The following is a 26,440-nucleotide window of genomic DNA, read 5'->3' on the forward strand; positions in this document are numbered from 1 at the left end:
CTCCAAATCTCCCTCAGATTTGAAATCTTTACGTCTTTTAGCAGATTTTTACTCCTTTTTTATTGATTTCTCACTTTAAATCATTTTTTTCTTGCTCACACGCTTACAAGTGAATTCCCGAGCCGGCAGCAAGGCACCGTGGGAAATCAGAAACAAGGTGGTGGGAGTTGGAGAGAGAAAGGATTGCAGATTAAAATGCCCTTTTTCTCCCTGGAGGGGGGAGCACAGTGGGGGAGGTTGGGAGAGGAAGTGAAACGACCAGAATTTCCTCCAGATCCTTCAGCTGCAATGAAATTAGAATTCCATATCTGCACAGCGACAGCATTTCGATTCGCCGAGTTGAAAAAAGAACGAGCAGAGAGCGTCTCACTGACGCTGCAAGGGCAAAAAGACCACCATGATAAGACCTCTGCCATGCTTCCCAAATCTTTGTGTCAGTTTTTAAAATGAAATAGTGTGGAAGCTCGTCTGAACTTCTTTACGCCTCCAGTTGTGTTGTGGGTCAAGTTGACCCATTCTGAAATTGAAAAATCGAAGAAAAATAAATATAAAAAGTAATTTTCCACTCTGAAAATTCTCTCGCCTGGATTATTCAGTGCAATAAAATAAAATAAAAGAACAAAAGCTTCATTTCTTATATTTGGAAATAAACACCAAAGCTGTTCATCAGAACTTAACAGAAGGATGAAGATGTCAACGCCGCTTTTCTGTCCATTTGATTTGCTGGGATCATTTGTTTCACCTGGCAGTGAAACTCATGTCAGTCTATTCTGTCTGAAATAAGGCCGTAGTTCACCTGCAAGTGAACTCTGGTGTGGTTCACTACACTGTGACTGTAGACGGACAGTAAAAAGGAAGAAAAAAACACGAAATTATGTAAATTTAGAGAATTTTAGTCCACTTATGTCTAAAAAGAGAAAAACGTGACAGTAAAATAGTAAAACTTACATTTTCATGCAGCGTTTTTAGAATATTGAGCGTTTTCGGGGTATTCTGTTAACATGCAGCAGGTAACTTCCTGTTTACGTTTCAGCCGTAGGCAGCTGTGGTGCAGTGCTAGGGCGGTTGACCTCCAAACATAATATTGTAGGTTCGATTCCCGATTTGCCCGCCCATGTGTCCTTGGGCAAGACACTGAACGCGTCAGTGTGTGAATGTCTGTGTGAGTGTAAAGCGCTTTGGGAAGTTAGAAAAGCGCTTTATAACTATACACCATTGACCATTCAGCAAATTTTCAGCCCCTAAAAGCGACTTTCTGTCAGATGTACATCCCGTTTCACTTTTTGAAGAATTGACTTTTTTTCTTTTTTTTTTTATAAAGTTACTTTAAGTTGAAATAATTATCTCTTTTTGTCATTCTTCAAGTTATGAAATTCATGGGAGAGTTTGGAAAAGGTTTAGGGTTCAATTTTTTAGGCTGAAAGGAAAAATAAAAAAACTTTCAGAAAACCCGGCTTTTAGATGTGAGAAGAGTTTTTAGAAAATCTGAGCTTCTAGGACGATGGAATGAGAGGATTGTCAGGAGCGGATGGGTATTTTGGCTTATATTGGGTAATCTCTGTGGAATGGAGAGGATCTACTTATGTCTGTCAGAGCAGGAGCCACTTTCCAGACAGTTTGGTCGCTCGTATAAATAAAGTTGTGAATGTTTCTTTTGTTTTCATCGTCATTTGAACCAAAGTCGCCCAAAGTTTCCTGTAAATAGAAGTGTTTTCTCTCGTGACGCTTCTTTCCAGGAGAAGACACTTCAGTGAGAAACAAAGTAAAAGAAAAAAACGTGAAAGTTTCAGAGGATAAAACTTCTGAAGGGCAGAAAAGATGGAATCTCGCCGGTTGGAAGAATAGAAAGCTGGAGGTGGGTGGAGAAAGGTGGAGCCACACTTCTCCGCTGGACTTGGCTCTGAGGTTGTTTTCGTTGCCGCTGGCGGGCAGATCTGAATCCACATGTGGAAACGATCACGGCGCCGATAGCATCATCCGTTCTCGGTTTCTCCAAACTGTCGGCGCTGAGCTCAGAGGCAGCGTCAGCGTCAGGAAAAAAAAGAAAAAAGCTCCAACTGCAATAAATAGAGTCTGTCTCTTTGGGATTTCTTGGAATTCTTGGTCTTAGAGAAAATAAATCCTAACTGGGGACGTGCAGGAATTCCATGCACCGTCTCTGGCATGTTCTCCAGCGAGGCTTCCCCTCCTCTGAGGGTGGAGGAATCCAGAGAAGGTGGAGGTGGGAGGAGGATTTCTCCTCCTGCAAAGGCAGGAACACATCAGGGGGGGGTCAGGACCTGAGCCACACATCTGACGTTTGTGTTTCAGTGCCGGAGAACCCGCCGAGCAACGTGACGGCCACACCCAACGGGACCGAGGTGCTGCTGGCGTGGGAGGTTCCTCGGGGGAAGCTGAACGGAGAACTCCAGGGCTTTTTGGTGGAGTACAGCACCCCCTCTGCAGAGAACAAGGGACCTGCTTTCTCCTCCTCCTCCCGGACTGTTAGCACCGGATTGGACACGGTGCTGTCCATCAACCTGACTGCCCCCCTGTCCAACGTGACGTTCCGGGTGTGCGCCTACACGGCGACGGGGCTGGGGCCCTGGACCCCCATGCAGACGCTGGTGCTCACGCCTTCCGGTGAGTCAAACGTCGACATCAAACCCCGAGAGGCACCGAGGAGGGTGTGGAGGCGTAAATTCTGTCGGATTTGTCGTCTCTGATGTTGACAAACTGACGAGCTTTTCTTCGTCCCGCAGGAACAGAGAGGATCCACGGTGAGTCCAGACGGTTCCCGTCCCGGTAAACGTTACAGGAGGTCACCGTGACGGATGGAAGTCCTCCTGCCGAGTTCCTCTGTGACTCCTTAATTTAGAAAAGAGGAAGGAAGAGAAAACAGGAAGAGGGGAAAGGGGGGATGGGGAGGGGGGTCATCTCGGTTTGCTTTGTCTGTTTTAAGCCAGACAACAAAAAAGAGAAAACAAAGGGGAAAAAAGGCAGAAAAAGGTGTGAGGAAGAAGAGAATGGAAAGAAAGGGCATGAAGGGCTGTATTAGCCATTGACTGTACATGAGAACTGGACTGAGTGACTCCTCCCCCTGCTGTTCCATACAGGAAGTGCCTGTTGGTTCCAAGTAACCCCATAGACGTCGATAGAGTCATTCTATTGGTCAGAAGAACCATGTGAACATGTTCTTGATAATCCTCATTTCTTTCATGATATTTCTTAGTTATTTAAGTTATAAATGGACCAATCAGATGCCTCAATAAAAGTAGGTGGAGCCTGCCCCCACGCCCAATGTTCAAAACGTACAATGTGGCCTTTCAAGAAATTCACTCCTGATTGGTGAGAGTGGTTGCCGTAGAAACCATGACTCAGACCGACTTGGACCAATCACTGCTTCCTGACGACGTCTGGTGGCAACATGCCGACGTCCAGATCACAAAAAAATGGCGACCGAATTGACTTCCTTTGGTTTGAGCCGGAAGTAAAATCCTTTCTTGTGGTTAATGTCACATTCAGTCCGGTTATCAGAGATGCTGCCTAAACACCGGGCATGTGATGTGCGTTCAAGAGCCCGTATGTAGAGGGGGGTTACCCAATGGCGCACACACCTACAGTCTTGGTGTGAAATGTCAAAGCGGTTCCAATCTGGTGAATCTTGTTCTTTTCGTGTTCACAGCTCTATTCCAATAAGTGAAGGACTTGGCGTCATAGAATTCCAGCCCAAAATCAGACCTGAAATGCTCAAATGCACAGACTTTTACAGACTTTTCATTGGAAGTGGTCGCCTGAATGTGCGTTTCTGCGCCCGGTGTGAACATGAATGGGTTTTAGAGGAAGAGGAGCAGCAGTTTAGGTCTTCATCAAATGTTGTCTAAAGTCTTAAAAGAAAAATACTTCTCAGTTTGCTTGATTTTTCCTGAACTGATGGTATGTTTTTGTCCGCCCCCCCCCTCAGGGACGCCTCCGGCTTTTTCCTGGCACTGGTGGTATGTGGTGATGGCCATCGCCGGCGCCATGGCCATCGCTGTGCTCATGGCCGTTTACGTGGCCAAGCTGCGGCGCAAAGAGACGCGCTTCGGGTGCGTTGGCCCCTCAAAGGAGTCGAACCGGGGTTTTTTCTGCTTCCTGTCCCCGTCCTCCGCTCTGACATGTTGTGCTCCTTCGCCCCCACAGGGAGGCCTTCGAGCCCATGATGGAGAGCGGGGAGCTGGTGGTCAGGTACCGGGCGCGGCGCACCTACAGCCGCAGGACGACCGAAGCCACGCGTGAGTCCCTCTGCTTTCCCAGACGTTTCAGCTGCAGCAGAAGCTTCCAGAGGCGAGTCGGGGCTCGCCGCACGCAGCGTTCCTCGAAGGAATGCCGCCCCACAGGAAGCACAGCGTTCCCTCTCATCCCAGACTGGTGGATCTGGAAACAAAGCCAGCTCTGTCCTCGTCACACAAATCACATCCAAAGTTTGTTTGGCTGATCAAAGCCAGGAATGGCGAGGAGTTTATCCTCCGCCCACAGCTGGGATGACAGACCCGGAGTGTTCCGTCAGTCGGTGCTCGTCAGAGCAGCTGAGATCCTCTGACGGCCGCAGGTCCTTCATGAAGCTGGAACTGTGCAGCCTGACCATCAGAGATGAAGAAAGGTCCAATCAGAAGGGTTTGGATTTAGGCAGGAACTATGGCAAGCCGGTAGGCTCAAAAATCCAGCATTTATGCAGCAAAAAGTGCCAAAGAAGAATTCAATCTTTTGCATATATTCCTGTCAGGAAGTCACATCTAAAACCTTTTCCGCATATATATAAATATAGAATAGATAGATTATACTGAGAGCTTTACTGAACAAAATATGTGGGGGGTGGGGGGGGGGTGAAGACTAGCTTAAAAATGATCTAAATCCTAGACGGATGTAAAAACGAAGAAATTACTGAAAAGCAGATGTGTCTAAATTTAGGTTTTTATGATAAAGTTCACTGTTTTTTTTAGCAGGAAATGACGTCAACAGTTTAATAATAGTCATGGAAAATCTAATTAATACATTTAAATGTGCAGAGTATGTTTATAGAAACACAAATAAAATGTATGTGGGGTATGTAGAAGGTCGTCCAGGAGTGACCGCTTCTTAAGGTTACCACTGTTGTCTCCTTTTATACACGGACGGCCTCCTTAAGAGATGGGATGAAAATGGAATGTACCATTATTGTGCAAGAGGTAAGCATTGGTAAGGCAGCGTCTTGCATTCTAGGTACTATCAACTTTGACCCTGTTGACTTGCCGTAGGCTGCAGCTCCATGAACCTGCATGATGACAGACCACATGCAGACCTGTAAACACAGCTGGGTCGCTTTGCTTGTCCTCGTGCGCAAGTCTTGACGCGCCGGAGCCGTTCAGAGGATCCGAGTGCAAAAGAAACTGAAACGAGGAGATCGAGAAGGTTCGGATGAAAGGGGGGGTGGAAATGAAGGAGGGGTTAAGCGATGAGCGAGGCAAGGCAAGGCAAGGCAAGGCAAGTTTATTTGTATAGCACAATTCGTACACAAAGTAATTCAAGGTGCTTCACAAAACAGAAAAATGCATTAAAATCACAATACATCATAGAAATAATCAACATAAAATTTACTTTAAAAGAAAAGAAAAAAAAAATTGAAAATTGATTTAAAAATAAAGGAAGGAAAGGAAAGAAAAGTGCAGACAGGACCTTTCAGTCATATACACGGCTAAACAGAAATGTTTTAAGTCTAGATTTGAACATGAACACAGAAGAGGCCTGTCTTACGACTTCAGGGAGGCTGTTCCAGATTTTAGCTGCAGAATATTGAAGGAGGACGGTTTTTCTCCTGCTGGTTCATTCTGTGTTCAGACATGTCGAGTAGATTTCTGTTCAGCAGACCATGGGCTGGGGGGGCTGGGGGGGTCGGGAAAGTGTCACAGGGTACAAAAAATGTGAAAAAATAAGATAAAAATCTCAAGGAGATTCAGTTAAATGTGAAATAAAAGCAGCTGTGGAGGTAAAATGCAAACGGATCAACGGCAAATACTGATCTGAGGCTTCCAAGACTTTTTGGCCAAGCGGGACAGTGTCCACCCACAGACTGGAAGGTCATGAGTTCCATTCCATGGTTGGATCAAACACTCTTAAAAAAGAGAGGAACCAATGTCATTGAATGAGGGATGTGGCTCCAGAGTGATATGGTGACTTCACCTCACTGCCCCCCCACGAGAAATATCAAACGCAGTGAAGAAATCCCACAAACCTGTTTCTCGAGAAAGAAACGTTTGCAGCTGAGTTCCCAAAACTGAGACCTGAATGTTTCATGTGAGGAGAACTGCAGATGCAGCCGAATAAAGCTGCTGATTCAGACTGTTGTCATCAGACGTTTGTGCGTCACGTTGTGGCGTTTGGCTCTGCGTTGTCGTTTTGGACGTTTGTTGGCTGCTTTCTCTCTTAATCCTGGCTCTTTCTCTGCAGTCAACAGTCTGGGCATCAGTGACGAGCTAAAGCAGAAGCTGCAGGACGTGATGGTGGACCGCCACAAGCTGACCCTGGGGAAGACTCTGGGGGAAGGTGAGGCCCTGTCGGCGCCCGCGCTGCCGGCTCTGGGAGCGCCGCGCTCACGTCCGGCCTTGGTGTCTCTGCAGGGGAGTTCGGCTCGGTCATGGAGGGGCTGCTCTCTCAGGAGGACGCCGTTCTGAAGGTCGCTGTGAAGACCATGAAAAGTGAGTAGACAGCCAGAGCTCTCAGCATCCCCCACAATGAGGCCCTTCTTCTGGGGGGGGGGGGGGGGGGGGGGGGGGGGGCACAGGCCACTCGAGGGCCGATCCCCGGGTCAAAGCCGAGCAAGTGCTGGTGGCAAAAATCTCAGCGTTTGATCAGAACGGCACAAAGAGAAAGCTTGTTGGAGAAACTGTGGCGCCGAGCTAATGTCATTGTTTTAAAAGAGAGCAGCTTTTGACTTTTCCTTGAAAACGCTTCATCATAGACGCACAAACGGCGTTTGTAACATGTTCGTTTTTCTGATGACATAGAGAGAAAATGAATCGTAAAGTTGAATGTCTTTAATCAAAACGTTGTGAATCAGGAGCAGACAAAAAACAATTCAGCTTGGAAAAGATCGTGTTTGTGACGTAACAGGTAAAGGGAAAGGGGGCGGGGTTGCCCTGTGCTAACCACAACTCAGAGGTGGATTACTGCTGAACTCCTGCCGCTCTGCAGAAACTATGTCCTAGAAAACAACACAGGTTTGCTGATTTTGGCCAAAAATGGCACCATTGTAAATGATCACTGAGAACGATGATCAAAGCGGGTCTTTAAAGACGATGGCGTTTTCACGTTTTCTTGTGGCGTTTTTCTGATGATGGAGGACGTATTAAAAGGAAATTAAGCCACAAATCGTTGCGAATCAGGAGCAGATGAAAGAGCGCTGTTTAAAACTACTACGGCAAGCCACAAGCTCCCTGCTCCGCTCCATTCTGATGCCTCCACCTGCAGACAAATAGATCCATGAACGTTTTCCACGTCTGACCTGGAGTCTGGATCTAAACTGTACGGCTGGATGGCTCCAACATCACTGCCACATATTTTGTTGCACCGCTAATGTTAGGTTGGGGTTGTAAGGGGCTGTAAGCTAGTGGGAGAGCGTGTAAAGGATCTTGGGAAGCGAGCATTGGCTTACGTTTCCACCAACAACTCAGACGTGGATTACTAATGAACCACGAACAGACCAATAGGTCAGAAGATGGCCGGCCTCATGACGCCGTCTTTCTGTCCACGTCTCACCTGTGAACGGCTTCTCTGCAGTTGCCATCTGCACTCGCTCAGAGATGGAGGATTTCCTGCGCGAAGCCGCCTGCATGAAGGAGTTCGACCACGGCAACGTCATGAGGCTGCTGGGTGAGAAGCCGCTCCGGCGGAGCGTCGGTGCATCTGGTCGTGATGCGTGCACGCTTGGCAGAAGCAGCGTGAACCCGCTCACACAGCATGTTTGTGCAGGTGTGTGTCTGCAGACGGTGGAGAGCGAAGGTTACCCGTCTCCCGTGGTCATCCTGCCCTACATGAAACACGGAGACCTGCACAGCTATCTGCTGTACTCCAGGCTGGGGGACTGTCCTGTGGTGAGTCTCCCCACAAACAACACCAGCAGAGTCAAACTTTCACTCACAGCCTAATGAATGCCGGTTCAGAAGTTCAGGCCGTTGTGTGTCAGCAGAACCAGATCCAGAGTTCAGCTCAGAAGTAAAGGGATTGTTAGCTGCGTCTCCACCCACGCCTTTTTTTCAGAGCAGCCCACACACTCTGAGATCACAGGCGTGAGAGTTCAGGATCCGGCACCAACAGAGATGGATGACGTGATGTTTGGGGTCCCTGAACTCCAATCAAAGCAAGACTTAGAGTAAAATGCTGAAACACAAGCAAGGTTGGCCAACTTTAGAGACGGTTCTGAGTGGAACCGGGCCACCAGGAGGAGCAGGAGGAGGAGCCAGTCAGAAAGAGGCCCTCTGGCGCCCTCTGCTGCACAGAACATGAGCTGCAGGAAGAAAGTTCAGCCCAGCGTCTGCTTTGTCCTGCAGTACCTCCCATCAAAAATGCTGATCAAGTTCATGACCGACATTGCCCGAGGGATGGAGTACCTCAGCAGCAAGAACTTCATCCACAGAGACCTCGCTGCACGGAACTGCATGTAAGGAAATCCCCACTTCCACTTTTCTGTCTCACTTCCTGTTTGTCCTTTCTGTTCTTGCCCAACGACCTTCTGCTCTGAAATGTGACCCAACACAAGTGTCTCGGTGTCTCAATCGTCTCTCTTTGACTCAGGCTGAACGAGAACATGAACGTTTGTGTCGCCGACTTTGGCCTCTCCAAGAAGATCTACAACGGCGATTACTACAGGCAGGGCCGCATCTCCAAGATGCCGGTCAAATGGATCGCCATCGAAAGCCTGGCCGATCGCGTCTACACCACGAAGAGCGACGTGGTTAGTTCCCACAACACAAACTCGAAGGCTCAGTCCGGAGAATCACAAGGGAATTATGGGAAATAGATCACGAACTGGTGGCAAAGACGGACGAGGAATGGCTGAGGAAGACATGTGAACATTGGATGGATGGATGGATGGATGGATGGATCAAAGGATGGATGGATGATGGATGGATGGAAGGAAAGATGGATGGATGGATGGATGGAAAGATGGATGGATGGATGGATGGAAGGAAAGATGGATGGAAAGATGGATGGATGAAAAGATGGATGGATGAAAAGATGGATGGATGATGGATGGATGGAAGGAAAGATGGATGGATGATGGATGGATGGAAGGAAAGATGGATGGATGATGGATGGATGGATGGATGGATGGATAGATGGATGGATGGATGGAAAGATGGATGGATGGAAGGAAAGATGGATGGATGATGGATGGATGGAAGGAAAGATGGATGGATGGATGGAAGGAAAGATGGATGGATGATGGATGGATGGATGGATGGATGGATGGATAGATGGATGGATGGATGGATGGATGGATGGATGGATGGATGGATGATGGATGGATGGAAGGAAAGATGGATGGAAAGATGGATGGATGGATGGATGAATGGATGGATGAGTAAAGTTTGGTTAGGAGAAACAAATGATGGAACAAGAAAATGAGTAAAAATCTAAGGAAATTGACAAATTAAGAAGAATAGAGCTCAGTTGTGAAAACGGACGGATCGGAAAAGTTCAGGAGGACAGAAAGTTACGGATAGATGGATAAGAAGGGAAAGTGAATAAAAGATAAATGAGCAGAACAGAAGGACTTGGTTCAAACATCAACTTTTGGGTCTGTTGTGGTTTGATTTATGATTTTTGTTTTACAAAACAACAACAATTTCCAGTGAAAATGAAGGAAAACCAAGTTTCAGGGGGCTTTTACTCAACCTGGGGTAACGGGGGTCCCTTGTTTATCGCGGAGATTATGTTCTTTAAAAAAACACATGAACTCTATGAAGCAGTCATCTTTATTGTTATCCGCCATTATAGTCGTTTTAACGCTGGAATTGAATTACAGAGATGAAGAAAAGTCCCCTTTGTTTTGGCTTCCATGTACCGTAAATGCTAAATTAACGCAGAAGAAGCCAGAGCCGTTTTTGCACAAACTATGTGGGACACAAGTGGACCACAGATCACATTTCTGATGTTCTTTAAACTCTCAAAGTTCAAACCTTCACAGAAAAATCTGTCCAGGATTCTGGAATGAAAACAAAGATCTGATCAACGAAGATTTATGGAATAAACTGAAGGTGTTTTGTACAGGAGACACGGCACAAAGGTGAACTAACGAGGAAAAGCAACAAAATAATGCGTCCTTGTTCCACGAGTGATTGACACTTTACATGTAGACATACTGGTCTTCAGTAGTGATGCAGCGATGCGCTTCAACGTCGTTTTAAGCTGAGGATTGTGGGATCTTGGAGTAGATAATCAGACCAGAGGAGGGAAACCTTAAGTTATGGCGTTTTTATTTAAATTTATTTATACATTTTTTTGCCAACAGGCTGAACCCCTTTAATAGGGGAATTTTCACAAAAACCTTTCATATAAATACACCAAATTATAGAATAAAACTGTAAATATAATACAATAGAGCAGAGAAGTTCCTTATTTCAAATTTTCACAGACCTTTGATGTACCGTAATTTCCGGACTATAGAGCGCACCTGATTATAAGCCGCACCCATGACATTTTAAAGGATAGACCATTTTGTACACATGTGCCAACATTGAAACATGTTGTAGAATGAGGATGTGTATGTGCTGAAAAAGCTCCTGAGGTTGCGCTGTCCTCTCCGTCACGCAGCAGACCGGCTTTTCCAAACCCGTAGGTGACGGCGGACTTTTCAGACTGAGGGTCTGTTCGTGTTATTCACTCACAAATTACAGTAAACTTGCGTCTTCCTCGACACATATACCGTATTCCCCCTGTCTCACTCTTGCCCTTCTGCTCGAGCGCCCCCTAGCGGCCGTTAGAAAAACTGGATTAACAAAAAGAAGACAAAAATGCATAAATTAGCCGCATCATTGAATAAGCCGCAGGGCTGAAAGCGTGTGACAAAAGCAGCGGCTTACAATTCGGAAATTACGGTACGTTGGTGTTTTTTTGTAGGTATTGCTAAAGTTCTCTTTTTGTCTTCTTTAAAAAAAATAGAAATGTTTTTTTTTTATCTCTTTCGCGTGAAACCCAACATGTTCAGAGGCGTCGCAGGTGACGCCTACATTGAAAACCTAAAATCACTTTGACGTACCGTAACTCTGAACGTTTACGAGATCCACAAGAATCAGCTTTTTCAGACATTAAAAAGAAAAAAAACTTTTCATACGGGCTTTGTGTCGATGTGCATCGTTTTACGTTACTAAAGAATCCTCTGGAATAACATTAATATGATCAAACTACGGAAGTCAAAAGAACATAAAAACGGAAGCTCTGATGCTAAAGGATTAAATACAGAAGGGCGGGTAGATTTGAGAGGAAAATCCACCGTTGCGACGAAGGTAAATAAAAGTTACTAGTCAGTTTTGGATTACTAGTAAAATCAAAATATTTGTTAAACTAGTAGAGAATTTGACTGTCATGAAAAAACTGGTGTTAATCTGCGGAATGTGTCAAATCCTTCCAGGACTTCAACAGTAGTTCCAACATTGACCTGAGCCACTGCTGGGGTGTGTGTGTGTGTGTGTGTGTGTGTGTGTGTGTGTGTGTGTGTGTGTGTGTGTGTGTGTGTGTGTGTGTGTGTGTGTGTGTGTGTGTGTGTGCGTGTGCCGCAGACACCAGCAGGGAGCAGCTGTTAATCCTGAACATGCTTCAGGAATGATGCACAGGAAATTCTCCACATGCTTCCCTGTTCCAAATCCCGGATAAACCCCCAGCTGAGGGTTTTTTTTCTTTCCAGAAAACTTCTCACCTGTTTGTGTGTCTCTGTCTCAGTGGTCATTCGGGGTCACCATGTGGGAAATCGCCACACGGGGTCAGACGCCGTATCCCGGTGTGGAAAACAGCGAGATTTACGACTATCTGAGGCAGGGAAACCGCCTCAAACAGCCGCCAGACTGCCTGGACTTGATGTAAGTGGTGACGAAAACCACAACTGCTGTGACAGCTTCAGGCCAAAAATGGATCTGTTTTATTTATTTATTGACATATGTTCTCAGACCATGAGTGATTATTTGTGTTGTTGGCGTTCCAGATATTCTCTCATGTTCTCCTGCTGGCTGCTGAGCCCCAAGGACCGCCCCTCCTTTGAGGCGCTGCGCTGCGAGCTGGAAAAGGCGCTGGAGGACCTGCCGGATCCTCAGGACCCCGACGAGATTCTGTACGTCAACATGGACGAGTCCTCCACGGAGCTGGGAGCCGTGGGTGGCCGTGACCCCCTTGGGGGACTGCCCCCCTTCTGCCTGAAAGGCCGCGACACGGTGACCACGGTGGAGGTCCACCACCCCAACCGCTACGTCCTCTGCCCCCAGCACGAGACCAACCGCCCCCTCTCGGACTCCCTGGACAGCCTGGACATGCCGGTGTCGTCGTCCACGGCTACGCTGCCCCTGCAGCCGTCCCGAGACTCCACCCCCACCCTGACCCCGGACCCCCCCTTTGAGCTGCGGGAGGACAGGGACAGGAAGATGCCCTGGCAGTAGAGGACTTCCTCTGAGCTGCCCAAACCTATCACTGCCAAAGAGTGCCGTCCCGGCGGGGAGAGCTCCCCCCAGCCGTCTGCAGGCTGGGACGCGCGCCCCCACGTTTTACACATGGCGCTTTTCACGGGAAGGACCGCCACCTCTTTTCACGAGTCAGACTGAACTTCCTGTCGGTACGACAAGCGCAGACAGCTGCAGACCATCGGTGGCGTCCGTCCACCGGCGTGGAGCCGGGCGGTCACGCCCAAAAAACACAACAAACCTCTGCGGAACCAATTGAGCATGCCCAGATAGAAACCCCACCCCTACTTGGGAAAGGAGGCGGGCTCATCCTCAGGATGAGCAGCAAAAGATTTTTTAAAACCCGAATCCTGAATATTAGTTTTGAAAAGAAAAATGACTAATTAGTTTCACTTTTTTAAAGCATAAAAGTTATTTTTGAACAGCAAACTAACCAATAAAATCTCAGACTTCAGTGGGAGGAGCCTCCACGGTTTCTGGGAGAACATTTGATGTTCCAGACGAGGCTTTCAAACGTCCGGATCCACCTGGGTTTTACTGCTAAGTTCTCCTTTGAGATCCTTGAAGAACAAACGGGATCGGACAAACTCAGGAAGCTCCGGATCTCCAGAGGCTGCGGTTCTGCTGAGGCTAAGCCGGTCCAAACAGGTGCGGTCCAGGGGGGGTGGTCTGTGAGACGGCACGGATTCTCCAAACGAAGGACGGGTTCTTCAGCTTTGTTTTTGACTCAAGCACAGTGTTGTTACACCTTTTTATTGTTTTTCTTTTTGACATTTTCTACAACTTTGCACTAATGTTTTTGTGTGTTTAGACTTTTGGATCTTTCAGTTTTTTAAAGGACATTTTTGGATGATTTTGTTCTGCTGAAGCCCTCCTCCAAACTATTCCTTAAGCCAGAGAACAGAAAAGACTTTGGGAAGTCCAGCAGTAAAATCTTTGCATATATGCACTTATTTTTGTGGATAGAGAATCTGTAGACCTTTTGCATAGTTTTTTTTTAATCCTAAAAACAAGTTCCTGCACATATTTTGGGGAAAAAAATGTTTTTTTTGAGGCGCTGTTTTTGTTTTCGGTGTAATCTGAGCACAAACACAACAGTCGTGATCTTCAAACCATCGGCTGTGTAACCCTTGTGCTGTCCTAGGCACTTTGACATTGGGAGTTGGGTCATCTAGACCCACTAGACAGTGCTCTGAACCTTTTTTCTTCAATGATTTGTGATCTTCACTGGTGTCCATGAAATCTTTCCACCTTTATCCACCTTTGTCATGGTAGGGAGAACACGTCAATGTAAGGGGGGGGTCATCTTGACCCCATAGGATAGCACAAGGGTTAAAGTTGATTTCTTTTGGTGCTGTTTTCTTCCAAACTGCCTTCAGAGAGCCAGTATTTTGCATTAAAAACACGTCTGGAATGTTTCACCTGTTACCGATGTTTTGTACTTGGAGAAGACTGTACAGTTATTGTCTTTGTATGCAAACAAACCTTTCTACAGTATTTTACAATAAAAATAAATGAGATTCCTCGATTTTGGTGGTTTCTTTTTATTCGAGTCGTGTCGTATCTCGGCACAGATCGTATTCTCACATGACGTCAGTGCGTCCAGAGAACGTCCTAAAATTGGACGTAGAATATCTGCACGTCGCCGCGGATCTCCAGCATGTTGATCTCGTAGAAGGACATCCGGTGGGCGAAGTCGAACAGATGCTCTCCGTTCACAAACACCTTGAACTTTTGGTTTCCACAGCGAATGGACATCTGGCAGCGAGATGGAGGATTTACTGAAAAGGACGGCGCGTCTGCACCAGAACTCACCTCCGCGGCGCTCTCACGTACGTCAAAGAACTGCCCCTCCCTGAAGGGGTTGGTGCTGAGCTGGCGCTCCTCTTTGCCCCAGTCGCCCCCAATCCTGCTGTTGCGAACCACCTCCCCCGCCTTCACCCTGGGGTTCAAATGGAGGGCCGTGTTCCCGGACCCGCTCGCCACGAAGTTGACGGCCATCCTACGACGACAGCTGACGGTTAGAGCTGCTGTGACTCGGCCGTCGTGCAGGTGACAGAGACGCACCTGTCCGCTCCAGACGGCACCCTGCCTCGGATGATGAAGGTCTTCTTGGGGTGCATTCCTCCGTGGATCATGGTGGAGAAGGGAACAGCCTGAAAACATCAGAGTCCGACGTGAGTCTGCAGGAGGAGATTCGTCCACCGATGGACCGCCGGTGGACTGGGAGAGACTAAACCCACATTGTTGCTCCTTCCTCTAGGGGAACAACAGCTACTCCTCCTCACATGGGCTATTCCTAACCCGACCCTCAGCTTTCACCTGGACAAAGAGAAACTCCGGAAAGCGCCCCCATGTGGTTGCAGTAACTCACAGCACCAAGGACTAAAGGCCGCGTCACACCGTCAATTCGTACATTTTGCGCATTTTCCACGCATGAAGTGACGGTCTTTCGTGATCCATGCGTGATATACGTCATTCACAAGCGTTTCTTGAGTCCGCCATTGGTCCACGTGTGCAGATGTGCGTCGAGGGTTTTGGCAGACGAATCTGTACGTGAATTCGGTTTTGAGCTGTTCAAAAATGTTTATGCATGTTTTACATAGTTTATACGTAATTGTTTCGTAAATCTCACGCAATGGTGCGTGATTTTTTGCTAGCTGCGTACGCACATTTGTGGCTTTCCAATAAAAGTCTACACATGTCTAACAGACTTTTTCACGCATAAACCACGGATGTATGACCTTTCCTCTTCTGAACCCGTTTGTGTTCCTTTCGGGCAAAAGCAGGGGACACCCTGGACAGGTCCTGAGTCTGACGCAGGGCCACAATCACTCTCACATTCACACCTAGCGACAATTTAGAGTAACCGATTAACCTATGAAGCATGTTTTTGGACGGTGGGAGAAGGCCGGAGATTGCGGAGAAAACCCAGGGATGCACGGGGAGAACGTGCAACGTCCACACAGAAAGGCCCCCCGGTGGAGTTCTGTTTCAGGTCTTGCTAGGAGACAACAGCACTAACCACTGCGCCACCGTGCAGCCAGGTTATAAAAGAATTAATATTACGTAATTGATGCACAAGTCACTGATGAATTGCTCTCCCCGTGTGGCTCGAACGGCAGGCGTGGATGCGACTCTGGAGGCACGCCGTGCCCTTCTCACGGATCGGCCCAGCTGCCGCTCCCCCGGCATGCTGCCTCATCCGTGTAATATGTAGCGGCTGTGTGACACGGCTTTAACCAGGACTAACCCCCCTGAGCTGCAGAGATCAGGAAGACTTGGCTGTTTCCATACAGCTGTGAATATAATCATTTGTGTTGGTCTAGAATGATTTTGGATCTGCAAAAATAATAAAACTCCTTTTTTCATGGATGGATGACGCTCAAGTCATCAAGCACAAGTCATGCTAAAGACCCACTCTGATGAAAATCGCGTTTTTAACGTGTTCTTGTGGCGTTTTACTGATGATGGAGGACATATATAAAGAAGATAAAGTTTTTCTGCATTTAAATCATTGTGAATCAGGAGCAGACAAAAAACTGCTGTTTGAAAAAATAAAAAATACCGTATTTGTGCCGAAGAAGATACGCTAGAAGCTCCAACGTTGAATTTCTAACTGCCGCTCTGCAGAAACTGTGTCCTAGAATACGACTGAGGCTTTTAAACTTTGGCCAAAAGCAGTACAAAATCTAAATTAAAAGATCCCCGGGATTGCTTTGAAAATAGATCAAGAGATGATGGGAGTGGGTCTTTAAGTTTTGCGCATAAAAACAGGAAAAAAGGCGGTGTTCAGATGTTTAGAAATGTTGGTTTTAAAGTTTTCTAGAAGGAAAATGAGATCATTTCACTCACTGGGTTGTGAATCGGCTGTCCGCCCAAACCCTGAGCAGAGAAACACAACATGAGTTCAGCAGAAAAGCATCGGCCCTTCGTACGCATGACGTTATACTGATCTGTGCCCCCACAGGCAGACTGGATCCTGGAAATCCTCCCGGCTGAAGAAAAAATGGAGAAAAAAGAAACATTAGCCATGAAAATACATGTTTTTTTTTAACCATAAAGTATTTTTTTAAGATGATGTCTCACCCCCATTCCACCCGCGCAGCCTCCTGGGTATCCCCCCTGCAGAGAAAACCGTCATTCATTAAAATGGTAAAACAATACAATCATTACTGAAACAGAAATGATTGCCTCACCCCCAGACCTCCTGCATTTCCTCCTGGATAGCCATCCTAAAAAAAGCAAAACAATTTCAGGCTATTCCAGATTGAAAGTCCTTTTTGTGAGATTCTGATTGTAAAAGGTTAGAAGAGTCCATTCACCCCCATGCAGCCTCCCGGGTATCCCCCCTGCTGCAAAAAGAGAGAGGCGTTACACGTGTGTCTCATTTGAATGCGGATGTCTCCAAACACTTACTGCCATTCCTCCTGGATATCCTCCCTGCACATCACAATAAAGAAAGCTTCAGCATTTTGTCAAATCTTTCCTCTGCTAAATCACATCCGTGCGGGACGTACCCCCATCCCGAGTCCTGGATTTCCTCCCGCTGCTGTTCCTCCCTGAGAAGACAAGAGAAACAACTACGTTCAAATATTCCGGCTGGAATTCTGTGACACCTCGCTTCCCTTCCACTGACTGGTCTCAGCAGCATCTGATAGAGTTATATAATTATCATTTGCTTGCATACTATAATCTCCATAATATGATTGTCTCATTTCTATCTTTTCAGTAAGAAAACAATGACTTGAAAAGTTCTGATTATACAAGAATATGATATTCCTGTTGTTTCTGATTAGATGACCCACATTCATGTCTGCAACCTTCAGTTCTCAATAAAAGAAGGCTCCATGCACTAGGATGGCAGAACGCCTCTGTGACAGTTCGCGCTGTGACAGACTGATTCTCCTTCTGCAGAAGTCTAGCAAAAATTCTCATCTCCTGTGTGGTTCTTCTCTTTATTAAGGAAAAAGTCAAAACCCTGACAGCATCGTCCGCCATGGTTGTTGTTTTTGTTCTCGTTCTCGCCTACTTCAATGCAGAATGATGACGTTTGAAGCGTATCGATGACGTACGGGTCGGATACATGTGGGCTGGCCGTTCAGACGGCGGTCGCATTTCAAAAGATCGGATACGTATCTGATTCAGGACCACATACCCAAGTGGCCTGGGTTGCATTTGAAAAGATCGGATCTGTGTCGTTCAGACTGTCATGAAAAGATAAGATACAGGTCGCATGGGGCAAAAAAATCGGAATTGGGTCATTCCAGCCTGCAGTGTGAACGTAGCCTTAAGTCAACGTCAAACACCTGGATCTATGAGAATCTTCTGTCATCGTCAGCACAACAGCTGAACCGGACGCAGAAGTGGGTCGTAGGCAGACTCACCCCGATGACGGTGATGCTCTGGACGGAAACATCTCCTTCCACCTGGATTCCACGGACCTCCTGCACAGGCAGGCGGTGTTTGAACGTGTGAAAGTCCTTTCCGTTGACTTTAACCTGAAACCGGATTGTGTTGAAGGTGAGAAGGTGGAGCTGAGTGAACCTGCCGCGGTGGGTGGGTCGCTGAGAAGCCTCTGACCTCGTAGCCCTGTGCGCCGACCCCGATGACCGTCTCAAAGGCCTGGCCCGCGGTGAACGGCATGCTGCGGACCTTCTCCTCCGACTCCCAGGAGCCATTCCTGTAGGAGTTGAAGACCACTTTGTCCAAGCCGTCAAAGCGGGGGTTGAAGTGCAGGGCGATGTCGCCCGACGCGGACTCGTTGCATCGCAGGTTGACGTGGAACCTGCCCGCGTCCCAGATAAGGCGGGAGAGGAAAGACGGTCAAAAGGTGCAGGTGGAGCCCAGAGCACAAAGGAGGAGAACTCTCCTCATGTGGGTCCAGTGATTTATGTGTTTGACAACCCAGATACGAGTGTTTTCAGAAGAGGAGGGACACGTGAGGAAGTGTGCGATATCAAACTGTCCAAACAATGGGACCCGCCCACAGTGAGATTACAGAAGGTGTTCCCAAACGGCCCAGCAGAGGAACCATGAGTACCTCTGAACATGAGTCACTAAAGAATGGACCTAATGGTGAGACAGTGAGATGTTTGCTTTCGGCAGTGACCTGGAGATGTCCTTAGGAATGGAGCCCTGGATGTAGATGGACATGCCTTCTCTCAGGCCTCCGTGGATTGGTCCGAGATACGGAATTCTCTGTAACACCAGAAAGAGTGAGAGTCTGCCCAAAACGATAGTTCAAAAGAAGTCAGGAGATGTTCAAGGATGTGAGAGTGGAGTTCAGATGATTAATCTGCTCAACCCTGGTCTTCAGGATCTCTGTTTTCCAGGTCTCTCTGCTCTGCTTTCTGCTGACTAGCTGACTCAGGTGTCTCCCTATTCTGACTGACTGACTGAACTGTATTTGACAATTTTTGATCAACACATTTCAAAAACTAAAACCTATTGGATATGACGGTCCATGTTTTCTGTCCTGTAGTTCATCATCTGTCCACTAGGGGCAGTAGAAAAGCTTTTCCTGTTCATTTCAAAATGGCAAATTAGCAACATCTGTAAATCTTCAGGTGTAGTTACGCTTTGTCTTTGTTTTTTTGTGTTTTTTATTGTTTAATGTCATTCTTTTTATCATTATTATCAGTTAAGTTTCTATTTTCATCAGTAGAATAGAATAATTGTATCTTAAATATACATTTAAGTTGTGTTATGCCCTTTGCTTCTCACTTTTGTAACATTGCATTGGTGTATTGTATTTTTCTGAGCGTTCAGTTAAAAAAACAGTTTTGGTGGGAAACATTTAGCTAATTTTCATAACTTTATGGTGAGAATAACTTGTTTATTTCATTACAACCTGCAGTACTAAAATAATATAATGATAATTTCTTCCTTATAATCCAGTTCCAGTGGATCAACTTTAAATAAGGCACTTTTTTCTCAAGCATTCTCTTCAATACTTTTTTTTTTATCTTAAGCTGGCATTATTGTGAGAAAAAAATGACAAAAACACCAACGGATCATAATGGATACAGCCTTTTATCTCATAAAAATTAATATTCAAAGGTATTTTTATAGATTTCATTAAAGGGTTTAAAGAACATCTTAATAAAAAGCTACAAACAGAGATGAAGGAAAAAACACGTTTAAGCGCCACGTTTAAGCGCAAACTGTCCCAGCATCTTTTAGGGGAGAAAACCTGCTATTCGATGATAAAGATGACAGAAAAAGTAGAAAGGTGTCATTTATTTGACCTTCCTCAGAGATACTCACAGGGTTGTAGACCGGCTGGTAGCCTGGAGGAGCGACGAAAGTCATGGCGGCTCACAGGAAGACGGTAAGGATGACAGAAATGGGGTTTTGTTCAGCAGCTGCTTGGTTTTATACCAACGCTGGAGGAGAACTCAGCAAGTTTAATGCAGAAAAACCTCTGCACGGACAGCATTGATGACTCAAAGGAAACAGAGGTGTGGCAACTCCGTTAGCCATTGACAGAGATTTTCTTTCATCAGAACAGTGCAGCGTGACTGATGGCTGGAGGAAGACTCATCAATCACATGAACAAACCGGAAACGACAGAGATTCATGACTTACTGCCGATCCTAGAATAACAAAGACTTCCAAGCACGAGTAAATGTTTCAACGGAGATGAAACGGCGATGGTCTGAGGTCATGAGGAGTGACCTTTACCACAACTGTTTCATAACTTTCTGTAGAATTAGCCAACGTTTCCAGGGCTAAATGAAGCTTTAGAGCCCAGAAAACACAGAATAACAAACTCTTGAACTTTGTTGCATGTGAAAACAAGAGGAACTCCAACCACCTGATGGAGAAAACTTCAAAAGTAACAAACTTTTAACAAACACAGAAGTTGCCGCAAGTTAAACTATTGATCCATCAGAGAAAAGTGTGAAATGATCAGCGGAAGACGTTCAGTTGCTGCTTGTTGTTGAAGTTTCCTCCTTAAGTGATCGTTTGGAGGAAATCGACATCATCGAGCATCAAACCACTTCTGCTCCAAACTTACCTCGTTTAGCGTCACAACATCAGGGGGTTTCAAAGCTTTTGCAACGAAGGGCCAGGTCTGATGACAAGGAACCGTGTGAGGGCCGACCTGACTGTTCAGTTAACTCTTTTAGTAGCATTTCATTTAATTGAACTATTTAACAAACCTTTTTATTGCAATACCATACTTTTGAACATTTAAATACTTTAGCCAAACTGTCAAATTCAAAGTTAACCTGTTGTGGATAGCACGTCTCGTCTGCTAGCGCCTCTTCATGGCGAACACGAAAACGACGTAACCACGCCGACCACAGCTTCTAAAAGACGCTGGGGCAGCACATCATTGACTTTGTGTTTGTGTGGAGTGTGTATGTGTGTAGGGTGTGTATGTGGAGAGGTTGTGTTTGTGTGGAGTGTGTGTGTATGTGTGTATGATGTGTGTGTGTGAAGTGCGTATGTGTGAAGGGTGTGTATGTGGAGAGGTTGTGTTTGTGTGGAGTGTGTGTGTATGTGTGTAGGATGTGTGTGTGTGAAGTGCGTATGTGTGAAGGGTGTGTGTGTGGAGAGGTTGTGTTTGTGTGGAGTGTGTATGTGTGTAGGGTGTGTGTGTGAAGTGTGTGTGTGTGTACGGTGTGTGTGGAGTGTTTTTGTGTGAAGGGTGTGTATGTGGAGAGGTTGTGTTTGTGTGGAGTGTGTATGTGTGTAGGGTGTGTGTGAAGTGTGTATGTGTGAAGGGTGTGTATGTGGAGAGGTTGTGTTTGTGTGGAGTGTGTATGTGTGTAGGATGTGTGTGTGTGAAGTGCGTATGTGTGAAGGGTGTGTATGTGGAGAGGTTGTGTTTGTGTGGAGTGTGTATGTGTGTAGGGTGTGTGTGTGAAGTGTGTGTGTGTGTACGGTGTGTGTGGAGTGTTTTTGTGTGAAGGGTGTGTATGTGGAGAGGTTGTGTTTGTGTGGAGTGTGTATGTGTGTAGGGTGTGTGTGAAGTGTGTATGTGTGAAGGGTGTGTATGTGGAGAGGTTGTGTTTGTGTGGAGTGTGTATGTGGGGAGGGTATGTGTTTTATAATTTTTACTTTTTTGTCTTGCTTTTTGGTTTTTAATCTTGGAAATTGTTTTTATGTAAAACAAATGTTGCTATTTTTGTCAGAAAAGTGTTTTACAAACAAAGTTTGATTTGATCTCTAAACAAAGCAGGATGTTTCTGTCAGAGATCAGCTAGTATTTACTAGGATAACTAGTCAAGTTACTATTTATTAATTAATTTGAACAACATACCTGGTTTTAAGTCCCCCCCCAACCAAACTATGTAAAAAACAAAACAAAACATCTTATAATCTGAAAAATATAGTACAGGGAGGAAAAACGACCCCTAGTGGTTACATGGTGAAGTGACGTGACTTTAAATAGTTTGTTTTCAAACATGCTTCAATCCGGAAGTCAAATCATTGCTTTAGTAGCTTAACAACTACTAGACATATTTGGGAAGACTAGCAAAGACTTTTGGAATAAAGTCTGAAATATTTGGACAAAACTTTATTTAAAAGAACTAAGTGACTCAAAACGAATCAAAGACAAAACCGTTCGTGTAAATCAAGAAACCAGCTCCAGCTTTCCTTAAAATAATCTGTTTATTCTGTATTGAAACAGGCTGAAATGAGAGGAGAGCAGTGATCTCCGTTCACTTCCGTCCACCTGTTCTGTGGAAACCGCAGTGAGGATCCACACGCTGCTCAAACAACAGCAGAGAGATGCATCCGTCTGACATCCCAAATAAAAATAAAATGAATCCTAAAACATTTAAAGGGAAAAAAAACTCAAAGACCACAATGGGCGTTTCCTTCTGACAGCAAAACCGAGCGTTTGTTTCAGCGTAAGACTGTCGGATCATCAAAACACGAAGAAAAATAAATATGTGCATCTACGTTTGGTGTAAAACACGAGCCTCCATCCAGGCAGACGCTCATCAGACACTTTGGAGGAGATGCTTCCCGGTTTCCTCTAAAGCACTCGTTTGTGCATAAAGTCACATCACACAGGGTCTCATCTGCGCGTCGACAAGAAAAACCTCCGGATGTGTGTTTGTGTTCAACACACAGCCAGGAAGTCGGTAAGACTTCGGCGTCATCGTCACGTTGGGAGCTTTCCTTCACCGTCTGAAGGAGAGGAGCAAGAAAAAAGGCGGGAGTCTTCAGGGAGACACCAGAGAGGGCGGAGCTGCAGCTTCCCGCCTCAGGAGGCTGAAGCTCAGCGCGGCTGAAGCAGTGACATCGCTATAGGCACCGGAACGTTTACAGCAGCAGCCACACAAAGGCCATCCCAGTAGGACAGAACGCAGCAGAGGCGGCCCGACGGCGTCCTGCTGCCGGCGGCACAGAGGGGAGTCACGAGTGCATAGCTTTGTAAGACCAGAGGAAAGTGCAGGTGAGAGACGAGACTAAGACGTGAAAGTGATGACGGCGGAAAGCTCAGCTCCTTAAATGGGTGTCTCCTCTGCGTGGAACCCGGATGGGGGACGTTTATCCGAGCTGGTCCTCGTACTGCTTCCTGAAGCAGTCTCCGGCGGGGAAGAAGTCCCAGCAGCGCTCCTGGTACATCTTCCAAACGTAGGACTCCTGAAGGCGGGGAAACAAAGCAGGGGTTCAGCTTCTGTTTGATCGGAAATGAGGTCAGGAGGACTTTCAGGATCACTGACCTGGCCTGTGTGTTCGGTTTCGTCTTTGTTGATGAGATACATCAAGAAGAACCTGCAGGGGAAACATTTTCACATTTCTTTTTAGATTAGGAGCCTAAAGAACTCAAGAAAAAACAATTCCTCTCTTAAAGTTCCACTCTGATCATCAGGAGGGCAATAGAGATTCGCCTCTTAGAAGTTGCGGCACGCCCGCCTCCACTTCCCGTCACCCATCCATATCCACTTTATCCTGCTAGCTTACGGTCCCTCACAACAACGTTGCAGGTGCAACAAAAACAGCGAGCAATACTGGAGCTATCCAGCCAACGCCACCATGGGGTGCAGGTAGAATATCGGGGGTGGGGGCAAGTCTGGCTGTGCAAAGACTTTGGGGCGTCTCATCCCTCCGAGTCCCTAAAATGCATAGAAAACCACGCTATCGTCATATTTGTCTCCTTTGATCTAATTAAGACGGCTTATAAGTTTTGTGCCGAATGCTCATCCTGGCACTAGCGTCTGCATTTACCGGGCTTGGGACAAGCACAAGCAGGACGCTGGTTTGTGCCATGTGGAGGCAGCATTGATGTTTTTGTTGTTGTTTATTTTTAAAAATAATTTTAGTTAATTGTGGATTTTTGCGGGCCGTCACAGGAGCGGGGCGGCGGATTTTTTACGTCACACATTGGCATTTTTGAAAGAAATTATTTAAAAATAAATGCAGGTTTAATCTTATTTTCTTTATATACCATGAAATGGAAATGCTACAAATGCTAAAAACACCAGAAACACCATTTTCCTCGGAGTGGGTCTTTAAAAACAGTTTATAAAGTTGTGATTCTGACACTTCTTTGAGAAGGAAACCCATCAAACTGCTACTGGACATCCTTCTGGGATGTTCTCTGTCCTGAGAACAAACCTGCAGACTGAAGCCCAGACGGTTCCAAACATCTGCCCGGATCAATGACTCACATGTAGTTGGCTAAGTTATGCTCCTCCAAGGTGTGCGTCTCAAAGCCGTGTGGCGTGGTGTCAAAGTAGTCGCTTCCTATTCCACAGATGAAGCATTTTGTCTGGTGGGGGTAGAAAACAGCTTAGGTCACATGGCCAATGCAGAGCTAGAACGGCCTCGGGGGGGGGGGGACTCACCTCCATGTCCTCCCTGACCTGCTCCTGCTGGTCTCTCAGCTCGCCAAAGGCGTCGATGATCAAACCTGAGGGTGTGGAGGACAGACGGGACGAGAACTTTAGTTTTCTGCTAAATCGGGACATTTGTTTTTCGGTGGTGGGGGGGCCGCTCACCCTGGATGATGGCCAGCAGGATGACGATGACGAAGAAGAAGAAGGTGATGTCAAAGACCACGCGGTACAGCTCGTATTCGTCCCCGGCCGGGTCCTCGATCTCGTCTCCGATGCCGCCACCGGCACGGACGCCAACGTACATGTGGAAGAGGTAACACTGCGGGGGGGGGCAAGAATGAAGCCTCACAGAGCAGAAACTCCTCCCATCGTGACCCCCCCCCCCCCCCCACACCACCACCACACCACCCCCCACCCCCCCTCCACCAACAACAAGCTCTCACTGTCATCATGTCGTCGCACTTCATGTCCGGCTCGTCCTCATCCTCACTCTTGTTGTAGAACTTCCGGAAGAAGTTGAAGGCCACCACGGTGTAGAGGTACACCACCACCGCCAGCAGGCCCACCGTCATCACCAGCTGCACAGAGCGCACGCCGTCAGCTCACGCACTCCCCACCGCCCGCCCGCCCGCCCGCCCCAGCACGCGTCAGCACAGATACCTGTTTGCCATTGTGGGTCACAGAGGACAGGATGGTACGAAGGGTTTTGACTCCCATGGCGATGTCCAGAAGATGGCAGGCGTAGAAGAAGTTGTTGTAATGTCCGAGCACAGACATCACCATGTACCACACCAGGTAGAGGAACGTCTAAAGGGTTAATGAGGGAGGGGGTAAGGTCTGTTATAAAAAAAAAAAACTCCCCGGCTTCCTCATATCTTCTTGATGTCTTGTCTTAACGTCCTTTTAGACATTTTTAAACAGGCAACACACTTCATACAGTTTTCTGAAGTTACAGGGGAGAAATCTAAGAACACAGAGGACTTCTTCACCTCCAGTGACTCTGCCCCTCCCACGGACTCATAAAAGGATTTCTATGGTCACACTTCCAGCAGCAGGTACACTAAAGAGCAGTTTACTTTTAGTTAAACTGGTTTAGTAAGTTCTTTGTTCTGCATATTTATACTTTTGTAAATAATTTCTAAAAGGTATAAAAAAAAGCAAAGCAGGTTAAAACACTGTGGCCGATCAGTGAAAATTGTTAGACTTTTCATTAAAAGGAAAACAAAACTGTTCAAAAGATGGGGCCAACTTACTGACAGGCTTGAAATACTGACCTTTGACCTTTGCGTAGATCGATAAAACCTTTTCAAATGACTCTGCATTGATTACTTTTTTGTTATAAAAGTGTAACCAAAGTCTGTTCTTTTTAAAAGAAAAACAAAATCGTTCCAGAGACATAGTCAATTTTTCTCCATTTCTGACAGGGTCAAAGGTCAATTTGGAGCAACTGTGTGGATCAAAAGCACTAAATCCAAATCCGTTCTGCCTAGAAAGTGTTTGTGGCCAGGCCGAGCTGAGAATTATGACGACACAGATAGAAATGGTGGCTTCATCCGCTTCCGGCTCCATTCTCACCAGTTTTTATCGTAAACATTGTGGCTAAGAGTTTGCCCGTTTCAGGCCAAACTCCACCATTTCTCCAGCTTCAAAGGGCATCCAAGGAAGGAGTTTGAGTGTGCCGCCAGAGATCAAGGGAGGCTTTTTCAAACTAAGACCGGAAATGTTCTTTAAGAACCAAGTAGACCACACCCCCTTTCCCCCCCAAACTAGAACCCCAAACTTATCAGGCACAGAAGAGCCATAAAAAGGTCAAAGAGTCTGTTAAATCCAATCATGTCAACCATTTTCTGCTGCTTCTCCACTCACGTTGTCGGTGAAGACGACACCAAACTTCCAGATCTGGTACTTGATGTCAATAGAAGTTATCCTGCCGAGAGAAGACATCCTTATTGTCCTGCCGTCACAGCAGAG

The 26,440-nt window shown here is 46.4% G+C and overlaps 3 protein-coding genes across 23 annotated transcripts in view; 1 reads left to right on the top strand and 2 right to left on the bottom strand.

Annotated features, from left to right (window-relative positions):
• The window catches only part of axl (AXL receptor tyrosine kinase), a 38,465-nt gene extending 24,275 nt beyond the window's left edge, over positions 1-14,190 (top strand). The window contains exons 8-19 of the mRNA XM_023961299.2: positions 2,311-2,622; positions 2,742-2,759; positions 3,944-4,067; positions 4,162-4,253; positions 6,445-6,540; positions 6,615-6,692; positions 7,774-7,866; positions 7,966-8,087; positions 8,544-8,653; positions 8,788-8,947; positions 11,935-12,071; positions 12,194-14,190. Coding sequence (XP_023817067.1) covers positions 2,311-2,622; positions 2,742-2,759; positions 3,944-4,067; positions 4,162-4,253; positions 6,445-6,540; positions 6,615-6,692; positions 7,774-7,866; positions 7,966-8,087; positions 8,544-8,653; positions 8,788-8,947; positions 11,935-12,071; positions 12,194-12,641 — 1,790 coding nt within the window. The 3' untranslated portion in view covers positions 12,642-14,190. The remainder of the gene's footprint in view (positions 1-2,310; positions 2,623-2,741; positions 2,760-3,943; positions 4,068-4,161; positions 4,254-6,444; positions 6,541-6,614; positions 6,693-7,773; positions 7,867-7,965; positions 8,088-8,543; positions 8,654-8,787; positions 8,948-11,934; positions 12,072-12,193) is intronic.
• Positions 14,191-20,102, bottom strand: LOC101156514 (galectin-4). Of its 3 annotated transcripts, XM_011482211.4 has the most exons (14): positions 19,932-20,098; positions 18,775-18,863; positions 18,246-18,450; positions 18,050-18,163; positions 17,183-17,224; positions 17,082-17,105; positions 16,988-17,017; positions 16,862-16,897; positions 16,752-16,787; positions 16,631-16,660; positions 16,518-16,547; positions 14,730-14,818; positions 14,499-14,664; positions 14,191-14,420 (listed from the first exon to the last, which is right to left on the bottom strand). In XM_011482211.4, exons 1-14 carry the CDS (start codon positions 19,974-19,976, stop codon positions 14,277-14,279), a joined length of 1,080 nt encoding a protein of 359 aa, XP_011480513.1. In that variant the 5' UTR covers positions 19,977-20,098; the 3' UTR covers positions 14,191-14,276. The 3 variants fall into 3 exon arrangements, with proteins under 3 accessions (XP_011480513.1, XP_023817068.1, XP_023817069.1); XM_023961300.2 differs by having other exon boundaries at positions 14,191-14,664; positions 19,932-20,102; XM_023961301.2 differs by lacking the exons at positions 16,862-16,897; positions 16,988-17,017 and having other exon boundaries at positions 14,191-14,664; positions 16,752-16,790; positions 19,932-20,101.
• A 2,168-nt stretch (positions 20,103-22,270) lies between these two features.
• The window catches only part of ryr1b (ryanodine receptor 1b (skeletal)), a 123,219-nt gene continuing 119,049 nt past the window's right edge, over positions 22,271-26,440 (bottom strand). For all 19 annotated transcript variants that reach the window (XM_078929668.1, XM_078929682.1, XM_078929681.1 and 16 more), the window contains 8 exons: positions 26,336-26,396; positions 25,130-25,276; positions 24,913-25,047; positions 24,632-24,788; positions 24,479-24,543; positions 24,302-24,402; positions 23,354-23,405; positions 22,271-23,273 (listed from right to left, as the gene is read on the bottom strand). In XM_078929668.1, the coding sequence (XP_078785794.1) occupies positions 23,178-23,273; positions 23,354-23,405; positions 24,302-24,402; positions 24,479-24,543; positions 24,632-24,788; positions 24,913-25,047; positions 25,130-25,276; positions 26,336-26,396 (814 nt within the window). In that variant the 3' untranslated portion in view covers positions 22,271-23,177. The remainder of the gene's footprint in view (positions 23,274-23,353; positions 23,406-24,301; positions 24,403-24,478; positions 24,544-24,631; positions 24,789-24,912; positions 25,048-25,129; positions 25,277-26,335; positions 26,397-26,440) is intronic.

The sequence above is a fragment of the Oryzias latipes genome, chromosome 13 (genome assembly GCF_053564925.1).
Source record: "Oryzias latipes strain Hd-rR chromosome 13, Olatipes_Hd-rR_3.1".
NCBI lineage: Eukaryota > Metazoa > Chordata > Actinopteri > Beloniformes > Adrianichthyidae > Oryzias > Oryzias latipes.